The following is a 16,083-nucleotide window of genomic DNA, read 5'->3' on the forward strand; positions in this document are numbered from 1 at the left end:
GTGCCATTTCAGACCCACCTGAAAAGCATGTTTGTCACAAAGCTTATCCACATGTTTCTGAGGCAATGCTGTCTTACTCTACAAATTCTTATTAACAGGTACACTAAGGTTAGTACAAATACCAGTGTAATTAAGAGTACTTGGAGCAAGTAGGAGGGGAGAAAACAATAAACTGCAAGAGGCAAAAACAAAGAGGAGAAGAGATAAAACCTAGGAGATCTTAATTAAATGCAACTCAGCCTCTAACTACTGGGTAGTACGCTGCAGGATTCACTGAGCTTGGTTTTGGAAGAAGAAGAAAAGAGGTCACCCACTTGTCAGAACTTTAGGAAGACAACAGTATGCAGGTATCCTAAGGTACTTTCTTTGTCTAGTTGTTTTTTCCACATACATTAGGGGATGGTGGCAGAGGAAATAACTCATGTCACAGGCCATATGGGGAAAAGCAACTCATCACCACAGCATATCCACAATTTTTATATAATGTTTTTCCACATCCACAGCCTTACAAAACACAAACATTTGGAGTAAGCCAGGTTGCTCATTTCCTACCTTTAGCCTGATCTGAGTCCTCATCATGTGGTACAGCTACCTTTCTCACAAAGCAGTGGAGTTCATCAATTATAGAAATGCTGCCTTTTTCTTTTTTTTTTTTTTTTCTTTTTTGTGGTGGGCCACAACAGCTCCTCTCCCCTTGCAAAGGCCTAAACCACTGAGTTCCCTTTCCCTGCTCCCTTTTATACCCCTGTGCAGGCCCACCACCCTCCCAGGTGTGAGACTACCATGGTGATGACTTGTTCTTTAACCCTTCCTTGTCTACATGTTAGGAGGAGCCTGTCCTGCTACAAACCATACAGCCTTTGCTAGAGAGCTAGGGTTTTTAAAGAATTCATCCAACAAATCTTAAGGTTTTTGAGAGGTAATTTAATGGTGCCTTTTCGGAGAGTTGTCTTGAGTCTTACTAAATCAGCAAATCTGCAGCTCAGACTGGGCGTACTGTACTGCCTGCGCTTTCTGTTTCTTTCTGAAATCCTGAAATGTTCAAGAGTGTTTACTTGCTCAGTGCTTGTACATCTCTTAGATGTGTATTTTCACTAACATCATTTCCTATTTATTCATGTAAATAGTGCTCCAGCAATGGTATGTGGAGTGGAAAAATGAATCAATATGGGCAGTCCTCTTAATGGGTGATCTGTTTTGTAATTTACACAAAGGAATTTCTCCAAGGAAACTGTTTGCTTTCTTGCCAAAGACTTTGTTGCCTAACTCTTTGCGGAGCAAAACTCTCTCTTCATAGCTCGTCTCAAAATTGTTTCAACTTGCAGTCCGGTCCCCACATCCTCTGTTTGTTCAGCATTCCCTGGGAAGCTCCACCCTCACTTCCAGCTAATGACCACATTAACCCGCAGCTTGATTTTTCGCAGTTTCTCCTTCACCCGCTCAGCAGCGCTTGCTTTTTCATAGGCCACCGGCCTGGTGAGCAGTGATCGTCTGCACGTGGTGGCATTTGTGCTGGCCGTGGCAGTCCAGGACTTCTCGTGTCAAGCAACCTCTTGTGCTTGCTGCGAAGCGCAGCATGATTGTGGGGACCGTCCTCTTCCAGTCTAGCAGCTATGGCAAAGAGGGCAAGCTGCTCTGCTGCCTTGGCAAGGAAGCCTCTGAGCCTGGCGTGAGTTTCACAGGTATGATGCTCAGGGATGTAATGCTCTGCTATCCCTTTCCTGTATTTCTCCAAGTGCTTCAAGGAGGATGTGGGTCCTTTCAAGTCTATCTTTGTCTTGTAGTATGAGACCAGCCATGGGCAGGACTGAGATTGCCTGCTTTTATTCAGGTTTTAGGATTATTGAAATGCTTCATTTTTCTGAGCAGTTGCACAGTTAGTATTTTGGAAATAGAGACCACTTCAGCACTTAATGGAACTCTGAAATTTAAGATTTAGCATATACTACCTCGTGGTTTTGGACTGAAGAGATTAGTAATTGCAGTGTTGGCAGCACAGGGTGGGGGACAAAACACCCCTTACATGTTGGCTGAATAGGGAAAGCATTCATATCCGGAGAGAAGTAAATTGTATTGTGGGAATAAAGAAAAGGAAGGAGATGGATGAAGCATAACCTCCTCGCATGATTGTGTATTACTTGTACACTAAATAATGATGCAAGTTTTCCATTGTATAGGAAATGAAAGTGGTAATATATGATTTATGGTTAGCCTTTAAGAGGAGCTGATGTAAAACAGAACTTCCCAGCTCATTTCCTTACTCTCGGTGTGAGTAGAGCTTGCAGGCTATTCAGTTGGAGGGGTATCATTTGTGATATGCTTTGGTTATCTTGGTTTCCTTAATGAGGTCTATGCGATTATCATGTTTCACTGACCTTCCATATCCTTACATACTGGATGGTATAGATTGCACACTGTATTGAGCAGCATAGGTTATTATGTAATAATAACCTGCAATACATACTTCTATATCCTGGTGAATTCCCCTTTAGTGGATATTGGGTAGCCTTTACAGTTCCTTAAGCATCCAAGTCACTCTGAAAATGAAAGTGAAGGAAGTTAGTGAGACATAAACTCTTAAAAGCATTTGATTTTTAGGCAATGTGATTTTTAGGTAAGCACTGTAGCTAAGTGATTGAAGCTCCTCATCAAACATTAACTTCTCCTGGCTTTTTTTGTACATGAAGTGGGTGTTAAGAACGTGTGCCAGCCTCCCAGGCATTCCCGAGGAAGTGGTAGTAGTCCCACATCTGCTTTGAGTCCTCACTGGCAATCCAACACAGCACCACAAATGGTTTCATGTGGGCAGAGCTGCTCAGCACTAAGCAGCAGGTAGCATCTCTGCCAGTTTTGCCTTGGCTAAAGTGCCCGCTGCTGGGCTCAGCATGGGCAGGCTTAACTGGTCGTCGAATTTGCTGCAGCAGCTCTGAAGCTGAGCTGATACTAAGCCGCTTCAGGGTTACCCATTGAGTGCATGGTTAAATGCTTAAAACTCTGTGCTCTCTGTTAAGTAGGAGTTGGATGCTCGGTTTGTGAGCTTTTCTGGCTTGAGAAAGGAACTTAAAGTATGCTTTGATTTCGAACAAATGTATGTATTTTTGTTTAAAGCCTTTCACATTTTGGCAGATACATAATTGAAAGCAAGACATTATTTAAACACCATTAAAGTACGTTATTTAAACACCATTAAGGTATTTTGGAGCTGAAAGGTCGGATATTTTTTGGAAACACTGCCTGCTTTTATGTTTGCTCCGTAGCAGACCTGCGTAAGTCAGATTTCCTGTATAGCACATTTGCTGAGTGACTTTGCTTAAGGCACTGAAATGCTCTATCTAACACAAGTCACTGTAGGAGTATAAAGAATGTGTTATTTAATTAAATATGTATTTTTGCTCCATAAAGAGAGCTGGATTTAGGAACTGGTGTTCTTTCCTGCTGCTTAACAACTGGACATGCGTTTACACACACCCAGCCCTAAAAAATTACAGTGGGATGTTGGCAGCCATGCTGTAATGTAGGTAGCTGAGCAGGCATTAGGATTTCCTCCCTTTTCCGTGATGGCCCCCAGTCTGATGGGTTAGTATATTGTCAAACTAATTGCAGCTGATAGTTAGGAACAAGAAGCGTATGTAAATATTGTATCTGCAGACAATGAAGTCAAAGAAGTGATGTTTTGGTAGTGTAATCGCCACTCGCTTCTGTTCTTGCTAGGAGAACCTTGATAGAGGACCGCTTTGGCAAGGCTCGGGAGGTAGGTTATTAAGTAATTGCAAGATGAACAGGTTATGCAAGCAGTATAACTCTGAATAATTACCAGAAATGCAGACAAAAGCCACTTAGCTCTGTGTTTAAAAACAAACCTCAACCATTTACTTTCTCATGTACCTACAATGCAGTCAAAAAATTGCATGTAGATGCTGGGAAACCCCCTATGTCCTCATTTTCCAGCCTTGAGCTCTGTCCTGTGACACAGATTTGGCCTGTGTTTGCCTGTTACTTGGCTCAGGCCTCTTCCTGTTTTGTGTCTCCCTGACTTCCTAGTTTTCCTGTCCTGTATGGCATTTGAGCTCTTTGTTCTCTTTCAAAGTGCCTTATGGACTAGCTCACGAATGTCAATCTCATGGGAGTGCGGGGAAGGGGGTGGTCACATGCACGCCTTCTCTGGCACTGGGTCTGCTTAAAAACATCCTGAGCCTGACTTCTCAGCCCCTCCGAAATGGGCCAAAGCAATGATTGTAAAGCAAAGAAAGCCTCAGATTTTTTAGAGAGGACTTTCTATGTTTGGTGCATTCAATGAAATATCTTTACAGTGTTACATTTCCATAAGTAAACTAAACAAAAGAATTCGGAAATATATATTGGGACAGGAATTTATATCAGTTGTACCATCAGAGAAAATATTTAGATCTTTACACCTTCACATTTTTTTGCCCCCTTGAGCAGCCTACCTGTATAAAACCACATCAACTCTCTCTCTCCTCTTAATGTTGAAATTTATTCTGCTACATGTTCCTGGAAGACCTCTCTATGGGTCAGAAAGCCAGTGGTGGTCTTGGCATAGCACTACCATGAAGTCTTCAGGCAATTTTCCTTTTTACTACAGGCCTTTTCAAAACCCTGTGTGTTTAGCTTATTTTTCATCACCACAGGAACTGTGGGGACTTTTTTCTTTTGTCTATAAAACAAGTCTGATTCCTCCCCCTACTCCCTTGTACTCTCAAGTTTGCACCAGTTGTCCTCTGGAACAGCGAAACAGAACTGCCTGGGTATTCAGAAACACTGCTGCTAAATACCTAGCAACACCCTTACTACTTTCTGTCCCTGTCAGTTTTCCACCTCTTATATTTACACAGTCTTGAAATGTATTACAAATCACCAAAAATACTGAATCAATTACTGTCCCAACGTATAGATCTCATTTGCGACATAATTCAGTCTGTCTTAGCCTGGATCTGAAACCAACCGTACAAATACAGGTATCTCCTTCAGCCACAGAAACAATAAAGACATAAACTGTAACATTTCAGTGTCAAAAGGTTTCCTTCGCTTCTTCACGTAACAAAAAAAAAGCACTTTTAATTTCTTACCCATTTTTTATCTATGAATGCTTAAATACTTTCAAATAGAGTGCATATAAATAGAAGTATATATAATATAATAAAGAGAAATTTTATATACATAGCTTGCTACTTGGTATATAGGCAGTTAATCACCTTCTCCAGCCCCTCTTGGAAGGAACCTATAGAATGAAGAGTCAGCAAAGTGGGGATTGAAAACCACTCATCTAAGATGTGCAGACGTGGTATTCCCTTTCCATAGAGCGCATAATGTGCACTAGGAGCTTCACTCTGTTGTACGCTGGGTTTTGATCTATTTACAGTTGTACACAAAATAATTTCCTCTTCTATTCTTTCTTCAGAGGCCCTGCACCGCCCCTACGGTTGCGATGTTGAACCCCAGGCACTGAATGAAGCCATCAGATGGAGCTCCAAGGAGAACCTGCTTGGAGCCACTGAGAGCGATCCCAATCTCTTTGTTGCACTTTACGATTTTGTAGCAAGCGGTGACAACACGCTCAGCATCACCAAAGGTAAGGCTGTGAATCACAGAGCGGCTACTCGGTTGAAAACTTAACAACAGAAGATAGAAAGCAGAATCCTTCCCTGGCTAAGAATAGGATTGAGTGCAGCTAGAGAAGATTTTTCTCTAAACTGATGATTATAAGCAGGCGATCTCTCTCTCGGTTGTCTTGGAGAGACACCTGCTGGGCAGTTCTCCAAGTACAGATGCAGGTTTGTATAACATTGCCGAACAGTCTAGCACGACTACGGTTATTCCTGTTCTAGGCTCCCCAAATCTCTGTCCATGTGAGACACCTATTTTAGGGAGGGGCAGAGGAAAACCGTTATGTTATTGATGATAACAGAATCAGTACTTTCAACTGGGAAAAAGTCAAGAATTAAGAATTGCACATAGATTTTTCTATTTCTATTCAGTACATTTATCAGAATACGACCTGCTGCAGAACTGTTTGAAATCATGTGCCATTTAAGGAGGCATCATTTAAGGAGGCATCTCCTTCAAGGAGGAGACGAACCTCATCCCTCCAAGAAAAAAAAAGTCTTTCTAGTCTAAAAAGCTGGACTACAGGAAGCTTTTTGAGTTCGTCACTCACACTGCAGTAGATTAGGGAACAGTATCCTAGGTATTCTGTCTGCAACTTTACTTTGTAAATACTTTATATATAGCAGTTTAGTTATAAGGTCACTGCTGCAGATTTTTATTGTTAAACTACAAACCCAGCCTCAGTCAGCTGATGGTGAGTTTCTCCCTTAGTGAGACCTGATAGATTGCGCTGTGCTTATTTTGCTTTTTTCTTTCTGGTCATAGGTGAGAAGTTACGAGTCTTGGGTTACAACCAGAATGGTGAATGGAGTGAGGTACGATCAAAGAATGGGCAGGGCTGGGTACCGAGCAACTACATCACACCGGTGAACAGCCTGGAAAAGCATTCATGGTACCATGGGCCAGTGTCACGCAGTGCAGCGGAGTATCTGTTGAGCAGTCTCATCAATGGCAGCTTCCTGGTTCGTGAAAGCGAGAGCAGCCCAGGGCAGTTATCCATCTCGCTCAGGTACGAAGGACGTGTTTACCACTACAGGATCAATACCACCTCAGATGGAAAGGTAAGGATCTCTGGACAGTGCTGTGGGGAGAGGAAATAAGGATATTAATTAAGAGGTCGTGCAGAATGTCAAGTTGCAGACTGTGTGTGTGTGAGAAAACAGGTCCACTGGTTTATTAATACAAAAAAAGAACATGTATGCCAAGAGTTTGGTGGTAACTCACCAAACACCACTTTGGAAGAAGTGCAGACAGTAGTTATCCTGGCTGAAAGCAGCTAGGGAGCAAAGCAGCTGTGGTTTGATGTGGTGATATCTTTCCATTGGTTCACTGAGAACAAGCAGAGCTTTGGTAGATCAGCATTTTCAACCTTGATCAAATAGCAGTACGTTGTGTGAGATGCAGAAACAGGCCTTGTGCTTGGCTACAAGCATTCCAATTTCTAGTCCACTAAAGCACGAGGCAGGAGACAGCACTGCTCTCAAGTGATAGGTTGTATCTAGCTGCCTTCTGCAGGTAAAAATCCCACAGATTAGTATTCATTTGCCCAACAAGATGAGAACAAATACTCTAAAATCTGGTTCTCTGATTTTATTATTTTTAAACATGTTAGAATGTTTTTACTGTACCTGTTTTCCAGTGTTAGTAAAAGCTTCCAGCCACCTTTATTTAAGTACATTCCTGGTTCTTTTTTAACAGGTATATGTGACAGCAGAAAGCCGTTTCAGCACTCTAGCAGAGCTAGTGCACCATCACTCAACAGTAGCAGATGGACTGGTGACAACTTTGCATTACCCAGCACCCAAGTGCAATAAGCCCACTGTCTATGGAGTGTCCCCCATCCACGACAAGTGGGAGATGGAGCGGACCGATATCACCATGAAGCACAAACTTGGGGGAGGGCAGTATGGCGAGGTCTACGTTGGTGTCTGGAAGAAATACAATCTCACAGTTGCTGTGAAAACATTAAAGGTGAGTTTTCAGATTGTTATGTGCAGTTCATTTGGTCACCATTTATGATAAGAGTAAGGAAGTTGTAATGTTGTCAGTTATACCACCTAATGATACGAATATCAGAAAACAGAGTGTGCTCATCTGTATAAAATCCATGCTTGAGAGTATCTTTGCAGAACAAAGTTGCACCAGTGCACATGCCTTAGAAACAATTTTGAATTTTGGCCCAGCAAGCACCTGCAGGAACTGCGTGTCCAAGTCAGATCTGTAGAAATGGTTACCAACTCTACTTCCCTTCCCTCAGAAGAGCTGTGGAAGCTTTAAGAAATTGAAGGTTCTGGAAGTATCTTCGACAACCTCTCCTCTACTCCCGGAAAAATTCAGCTTCTCCATTTATCTTTCTTTTCAAAACCTTCTGTTTGTTTCACTATTAACAGCTACAATTCTACATACCCCCTAAGTAAGGGAGCTTTCAAGCTTCATTTTTATAGCTAGACAGGAGAAGTCAGGCAGTGATCTTGAGAATCTTCCTCTCACCGGCCACAACTGCTTTGGTAGCCACAACAGCTACCAGACGAGAAAGTCTAGCACTTTCTAGGTACTGCAGGTCTGTCACTTAGCCATGCTGCAGGCCAGCCAGGCAGCTTTTTAGGGCTGTTAAATTTTGCTTTGGTAAAAGCCAAAACAGCAGAATGGAGACAAGGATACCATAATTTATAGTCAGCTAGGATATGTGGTGCTAAACAGACCTTGGTCATGAAGATAAATTTTTCCTTCTTTTGCCTCTCTGTTTATCTAGGAAGATACCATGGAGGTGGAAGAGTTCTTGAAAGAAGCTGCTGTGATGAAGGAGATTAAGCACCCAAATCTAGTGCAATTATTAGGTTAGTGAAATACCTTGCTTTTTCTGTTCTTATTTGAGTTTCTGCCAAAATGAAATCTGTCGTGTTTAAAAGCGTGGCAGATTTTCTGTATTTATATAACTTTTTGAATCGGGTCAGGTTATGGGGTGGTACTTTTGACAGCTTATTCCTTTATGTAGGTATTGGAGCTGAGAGACACTAATTTTAAATACGACATCAAATATAGTCACTTGCATTAGTAGACAGCTTTGCTGTTGAGGCACAACTATGCATTATATAGAAGTTTGCAATATCAGCCTCCTGTTAGTTTGTATTCTTGGCCTTAGACGTGCTCCAGGGTTCAGTTCTCAGGGTCAGATTCCTTTTCTGCTGTGTTAAATCAGACTTACAAAATTGTTTTCTGTGACTTATTTTTCTGATAGAACGAAAATATAAGAAAACTAACAGTGAAAAAAAAAATTATATTGGAAGCACAACAAATACTGTTCTTCATACTTCTCAAATCAGAGACGTTTATAGAAAAGCTGCACCGAGTAGAAAAAATTAGTCTGTAATTAAGCAGAAAACAAACAAAATAGCTGCTGCTGTAGGGGACCCTGTGTATCACCAAATAAGTACATGAGATCAAGGCAGTGGAGATGCAAGTCAGATCAAACAGCACATGAATGGAAGAAATCTGCAGGCTTTACAGCTTGGCTGTGCACTGTCTCACTGGCAAATGCATGATACGGTGATCACCATTAAATAGTCTGCATAGCTGTTAATTCTACATGTACAAAGATTCTTAAGGAGCCACCCTAAACCTTTACTAGTGTTTAATTGCCTCTGGACTTTTGCTGCTTTCAGGAGTGAAGCTGTCAAGCCAAGCCTAGGATGAAAGGAGAAATGTGAAGAATGTGAAGGCTTTTAATAATGGCAGCTATTCTGTACCCATTTAAAAAATGGGCACAGATGAAGTGTCTGCCCAGCCCTGTCTGGTTCCAGGAGTGGATACTAAAAGATTTCTCATCAAAGAGTTGCATTTTTGCTCTTTCTGATGCACAGCGCAGTTGTGTTTAACTCCTGTATGCGTGTAACAGTACAAACAGGCATTCAGCAGTGCTACAGCGGGAGTTCACAGAGATTTGACACGAGTATCCCGTTGCCTTCCTCCTCTGCTAATACATACTTTGCACATAATTGCAATGACTGTAGCAAGTAGTCATCTGTGGAATGTGTGAGAATGCTGCTTTAGGAGCAGGTCCCACCATGCTGGTTGCTTACCCAGCTAGCACACATCGGAGTGCTTCACATTACTCTGTAGTGACATTTCAGTCTGGAAATCTTGCCAGTTGACAGGTACCTACTTCCAGTTGGCCACTCTTTAGCTTTATGGAGGAAGAGAGGGGAAGAAAAGCAAATCTATGTGTTCAAAATAACTCCTATTTCATTCTGTAACCCTCCAAAGAACAGAACTACTCCTTCATGTGTATTATGTAGGAATAGTGGTGCTTTGATAGACATGTTTCTCTCTGTCCATAAACTGGACAGACAGATAGAAACATTGAGCTTTAAGTTGGGCTGCAGGGATGTGGGTCTTGTAGATGGAAGTCTTCACTTTTCAGACAAAAGCTCATCAGTACAAAATGTGACAAATGGATATTAAATCAGGAAGAGTGGTAAGCTAGGGAAGAAAGGGAAGCTTTATTCACATGCTCCCTCCTCCTCACTGCTAGGTGTATGTACCCTGGAGCCACCCTTTTACATTGTGACAGAATACATGCCGTATGGGAACCTGCTAGACTATTTACGGGAATGCAACCGGGAAGAAGTGAGTGCTGTTGTGCTACTCTACATGGCCACTCAGATCTCTTCCGCTATGGAGTACCTGGAGAAGAAGAACTTCATTCACAGGTGAGTAAAATCACACTGTTTCAGATTGCAACGATGAGTAGGCCACCAGCATGGTGGCCCAGGAATTCCTCCTTTTGAGGAGGTTTCTTCCAGAGTTAGGTTTCACACTGGCTTATCCATTGGCTGTTTTGGTTTCAATACTTTCTTGCAATACCTTCTCCCCATGACTTTCATAGCAGACTTACAATCTTGTCCACAACTGCCTGACAGCTATGAAAGTTGGTGTTGTCCTGTTCTGATGTACCCCCTATGTGCAAGACCTTGTCAACCATAAGTCCTACTTTAATCCAGTCAGGTAAAGCCATGCCATAAAGCTGTTACCAGTGTGTGGTTACCAGAGCTGCTGATCTCTTCTTAGATCTCATCCTATTCTCAGGAAACATAAACTTCTCATTGTAACAGCTATCATTACTGGAAATTTAATAGAATTTAAAGAATGAATCCTAATCCTGACTTACCTTATTGCTCCTGAGAATGAGTCTACTCAGTTTCTGACACTGTTCAGAGCAAAGCTCACATTGCCTTTACCTGCTGTTTAAAGAGAGTGCTTCCGGATTCAGAAGAGAGGGACAGGCTATGCAGCCACAAGACTATATTCAAAAGCCTTGCTCTTGCTCCAGTAAGGGAGTGTGCTTTTTCTTTTTGTACAGGGACTTGGCAGCGCGGAACTGCTTAGTTGGAGAAAATCATGTGGTGAAGGTGGCTGACTTTGGCTTAAGTCGACTTATGACTGGAGATACCTACACAGCTCATGCTGGAGCCAAGTTCCCAATCAAATGGACGGCTCCTGAGAGCCTGGCCTATAACACCTTTTCAATCAAATCAGATGTGTGGGGTAAGAAAAGTCCGCTTCAGTGTTCTTTTCTTTTTCGTTTTGTTTTTCTTTGCCGGCCTAGACAGTAACTTGCTTTCTGACCTAGGCAGAAACATGTGGAGAGGAGACAGTCACATGCCAGGCCACAGCTTCACGAATCAATAGCATTTTTAGCATGTAATGTCTTTACCTAGACTGGCCTGAAATACCCGCAAGAAAACGATGCTGCCTCAAGCTGCAGTAAAGACCACAATGTAATGAGCAACACGAGAGGAGGGAAGACTTATGGCCAGGAATTCTGTTTTCCTTCTTTTGCAGCCTTTGGGGTGCTGTTATGGGAAATTGCTACCTATGGGATGTCACCATACCCAGGCATTGACCTCTCTCAGGTGTATGATCTGCTGGAAAAGGGCTATCGGATGGAACAACCGGAGGGGTGCCCCCCAAAGGTTTACGAACTGATGAGGGCATGTGAGTATCTTCTTCCAGGTTGGGGGACAAAGCCTGGGAGGGGTGGGAGAAAGCTGTAGGTAACTCTGAAGTCCTTGCTTCTTATGTGCCATTTTGTTAGCTAATGTGGAAAAGGCCCCGTCACCTGAGATGTACCTGGTTACTGATGCAAAATGAGTCTGGTCTCTAGGGAACAAGAATTCATTCTCAAAAACTGTCATCTCTGAGTACAGCTAGATAGCGCTTTGTGGCAAATTGTACTGGTATTTTGTCAGTAGGACTCTTACTATTGAATCACTAAATAGGAAGGAAATTTAGTTCTCTGCAAACACAGCACTCGCTCAGGAGACACATAGTTGACAGGATTGCATAAAATGCATCCTCCAATCACGCCATGAAAAGCTCCCTAATGCTCCGTAAGAAATTGAAAATCTACTAATAAAAGGCCAAAAGATACAGTGTGCTACAGGAAGAGAGCAACAGAGTTCAAGAGCATTGCCAGTCTCCTTCAGTCCCGCAAGAGCAGAGAATGTAGTGGGCAAAAGGCTGAAGATCCTAGGGAGCAAACCAGGCCGCGAGTAAGGTCAGCAGCTCTGAGCAGAGAGACCTTGTCAGTGTGACCAGGGTGGGAAGAGACTCCTTGGTGCTAACTCAAGCAATCTCTGTGGCCCTCAGCGTACAGGACGGACAAACCAGGCCTTAAGGGGCCATTCTACAGCCTGCCTCCAGCGCTGCCCGACCCCCGGCATATCAGAGAAAGTTAGGGTGAACTTCAGTTATGAAACAAAAGAAGCTGGGTAATGATGAAGGATTTTGCTTCAAAAAAATGTTCAGGAAGCTGACAAAAGCCCAAAAGCAGGGAATTCATATGATACTAATGCAACCCAAAATGAGCAGAATGCCAGTCACTTTCCAGACCCTATGGTGATATCAACAGATGGTGCTTCCAGAATACATTTCCCTAGTGCAGATTTCTAACTACAGAAATGGCACTTTTCTTCATGAAACCCTTCTATAACTTTCCAAGCTCCATCTCAGATCAATGCATTCTCTTCCTCTTTCCCCCACAGGGTGCATACATTCTCCTTTTGGAAGGCTCTGCCTGAATTTCAACATTAAGATCATGTGAGCAGAATCTTGCCTGGAGCTCTGTACACACAGTTATCTGTGACTGGGCTAGAGGTGTTCAGTCCAAACACCCAGCATAGCAAACACGGAATTCTCCTCTGCCCAAAAAATTCGGAAAGAAGGATAGGGAGATCAGAAAAACCTGTGGAGTTGGCAGAGAGCCGGGATTTTTAGAATTGGTTCCTTCTTCTTAAGATCTGTTTGTTAGGATACACTGGGGTAACTGACTGCTGCTGTGAATTAGTATCTGTGAATGGCTCTAAAGTCTGTTTAATAGTAGGAGATCAGAGTCTGACTACAGTTAGGAAAGCTTAGGTATTTTCTGTCTCCTTGGACACAATAAAAAATTATCTCCTACCCGTTCCAGGCACTGAGACTTACTCTACTTTCTCACATTTCAGGCTGGAAGTGGAACCCACCAGACCGACCTTCCTTTGCTGAGACCCACCAGGCTTTTGAAACAATGTTCCACGACTCGAGCATCTCAGAGGGTGAGAGCCCCTGTTGCTTTATTTCTGAAACAGTACTGGAGGTTATCCCCCAGAGTGCTATGTCTTATGGACGGGCCCTGAAGGCTCATCTGCTAGCAGTGGAGGTTGTGATGACGCTTCATCCCTTACTTGATTTCTTAACCATAAGTAGGTAAATACATTCTCTTACTTGCTGCACAAATACTGAGTAAAGTTTATGCATATACTGGTGCAGGGGACAGTATAGTTTCATTTGAGCGCTAAGATGCCAAAGAGGTAATTTAAAGAATGTTGTCTTCTCTATTAGAGGAAGCCTCTTGTTTCCCAGACTGAAGAGTAAGGAATAATGAGTGATGCGGAGAGAAAGATGTATGCATATCACAGTCCCTTGCTGACTGCAGCAATTGGGCCATGAAACATTATTCTAACAGCCTTCATTTTTAAGATGTATGCCTTAATCTCTGGATTTTCTACTTAGCTACTTCTAGGAGCGAATCTGTGCAACTCAGCTCTCAAATATAATCAACGAGGAGGTAAATACTGGTGAGCAGTGTGATACTAGACAGCAGACAAGCAGAAATGTCTGAGCATCTTCTAAATTTTTAAATTAAATATGAAGCTGATTCATCCCTACAACATAAAAACCACACCAGAGCGAATTCTACCAGGGAGGATCTATAACAGGCACCTCAAGTGGCCCACACAAATGTCAACCTGGGTGTGGCCAGGAGGTTGTGGGGTTTTTTTCTTTTTTTTTTTTTTATTCCAGTCACCTAGCTTGTGTTGATGTTGGGAAGGAAACATGCAGTCTTCATTTCCGATAGGGGGGTGCAGTGCTTTCCGCAAGCAAAGCAGCTTAGATCCAGATCCAGAAAGGACACAACTTTTGGGGGATCCCAGGAGCATCAACAGGAGGCACCTTAGTTAAAAACAGAGGCAAATGCATTCAGTGCTGGCTTTAGCTCTTGAGCAACCCTTAACCCAGCAGAAAGCTAGTTCATACTAGACCTCGTGTACAGATCCTACCACTGGGGCTTTTTTGCTGCATTTATAAAGCTGCAAATGAGTTTGAAAGCATTATGAAGAACATCTTACCCTGAATACCTCTAAACTTGAGCAAAAACTGAATCTATAAACTATGTACTTCTCACTTATGTATCTCTTCTTGCCAGTCTTGGTTTTCAGTAAAGAACCACTTTTTTTTTTTTCCTCCTCCTCTACCGGTCTCTGTTCCAGCTATTCCCTTTTTGGTTTTGGTTTTTTTTTTCCTTACAGAGGTAGCGGAGGAGCTTGGAAGAACAGCCTCCTCCTCATCCTTAGTTCCTTACTTACCCCGGTTACCCATGCTTCCCTCGAAGACTAGGACACTGAAAAAACAGGCAGAGAACAAGGAGAACATTGAAGGAACACAAGATACTTTGGAGCACTCAGCTTCCAGCTCAGCACCAGGTATGGGCACTGGGACAGCAGCAGTGAGGCCATATGTTCTGGGATAGGCTTCCTGCTGGTGTAAGTTTTCAGAGGAACAAAAGAAAACAGAACAATGTGATGTGGGAAGGTGCTTTGTGCTGCGATGTCATTAGGGCTGTCGGCCACCTCAGCAGCTCAAATATTTACTAGCAAAGAGAAAACACTGCTGCTTGTTCAATGTTCTTTTAGTAAAACCCATTGTATTTTTTTTTTCTTTTAAATGTTGCTGCTTTTTTTAAAATGACAGCTTCAAAACTAAAGTTGACGATGCAACAGGAGATTTTCTTTTATACTTGTGGTATTTGGGGAAGGAGGAAAAAAATGAAAAACTGCAGGAAGGGAATAAGACACTGGAAGAAAAGAGCAACTTCACTTTTTTCATGAACTCTCTCCTAAGTGGCCTCCTCAGTATAGACAACAGACAAGTCATGCATGCAGAAGTGGGGAAAAAAGTAAAACAAACAAACAAACCAAAAAAACCCCAAATCACACCAGCCTCGCACAAAAATAAGAGTACTGACATCCTCTCTCCATCTGTCACTGCAGAACCTGGGCAGCTAAGTAAAACCCACTGCAGAATAGGGAGGTGGAAATGGAAATTGATTTTGCAGATTCACACTTATTTCTTCTGTCTAGGTTTTATCAGAAGCACACAGCCAACAAGTGGGTCTCCTGCGCTGCCTCGCAAGCAGAGGGACAAGTCACCCAGCAGCCTGTTAGAGGATGCCAAAGAGACCACTTTCACCAGGGACAGAAAAGGTGGCTTCTTCAGCTCCTTTATGAAGAAGAGGAATGCTCCCACACCTCCCAAGCGCAGCAGTTCCTTCCGGGAGATGGAGAATCAGCCCCATAAGAAATACGAGCTGACGGGTAACTTTTCACCTGTTGCTTCCTTGCAGCACGTGGATGGGTTCACTTTTGCTCCCGCGCAGCAGGACGCAAGCCTGGTGCCACCCAAGTGCTATGGCGGGGGCTTTGTGCAGAGGACCTTCTACAACGATGATGGCACTGGTACCAGCAGTGGTGGGGGTGTAAGCACCGGTGGTGGGTGGTCGGGCATCACTGGTTTCTTTACACCACGCTTGATTAAAAAGACACTGGGTTTACGAGCAGGAAAACCCACTGGCAATGAAGAAGCTTCAAAGCCTTTTCCAAGGTCAAACTCTACATCTTCCATGTCCTCAGGGCTTCCAGAGCAGGATAGGATGGCAATGACCCTTCCCAGAAATTCCCAGAGGTCAAAAATCCAGCTGGAGCGGACAGTATCCACCTCCTCACAGCCCGATGAGAGCACGGGGAGGGCCAGTGACCTGCTTCCCAAAAGGTTTGAAGATGGCCCTGCTTTGACCAGAGAGAGACCAAAAGCAAAACTCTTGCCGAGGGGTGCCACAGCGCTCCCTTTCCGAACCACCTCTGG

General features: G+C 43.1%; 1 protein-coding gene across 1 annotated transcript in view; it reads left to right on the forward strand.

Annotated features, from left to right (window-relative positions):
* The first annotated feature begins 1,576 nt into the window (after nucleotides 1–1,576).
* Nucleotides 1,577–16,083, forward strand: part of ABL2 (ABL proto-oncogene 2, non-receptor tyrosine kinase) — a 15,409-nt gene continuing 902 nt past the window's right edge. The window contains 12 exon segments of the mRNA XM_009698228.1: nucleotides 1,577–1,682; nucleotides 5,420–5,590; nucleotides 6,391–6,686; nucleotides 7,324–7,596; nucleotides 8,378–8,462; nucleotides 10,157–10,334; nucleotides 10,985–11,169; nucleotides 11,467–11,619; nucleotides 13,128–13,217; nucleotides 14,472–14,645; nucleotides 15,303–15,536; nucleotides 15,852–16,083. Of these exon segments, the coding sequence (XP_009696530.1) occupies nucleotides 1,577–1,682; nucleotides 5,420–5,590; nucleotides 6,391–6,686; nucleotides 7,324–7,596; nucleotides 8,378–8,462; nucleotides 10,157–10,334; nucleotides 10,985–11,169; nucleotides 11,467–11,619; nucleotides 13,128–13,217; nucleotides 14,472–14,645; nucleotides 15,303–15,536; nucleotides 15,852–16,083 (2,177 nt within the window).

This window comes from Cariama cristata, unplaced genomic scaffold, assembly GCF_000690535.1.
Source record: "Cariama cristata isolate BGI_N322 unplaced genomic scaffold, ASM69053v1 scaffold13464, whole genome shotgun sequence".
Lineage (NCBI taxonomy): Eukaryota > Metazoa > Chordata > Aves > Cariamiformes > Cariamidae > Cariama > Cariama cristata.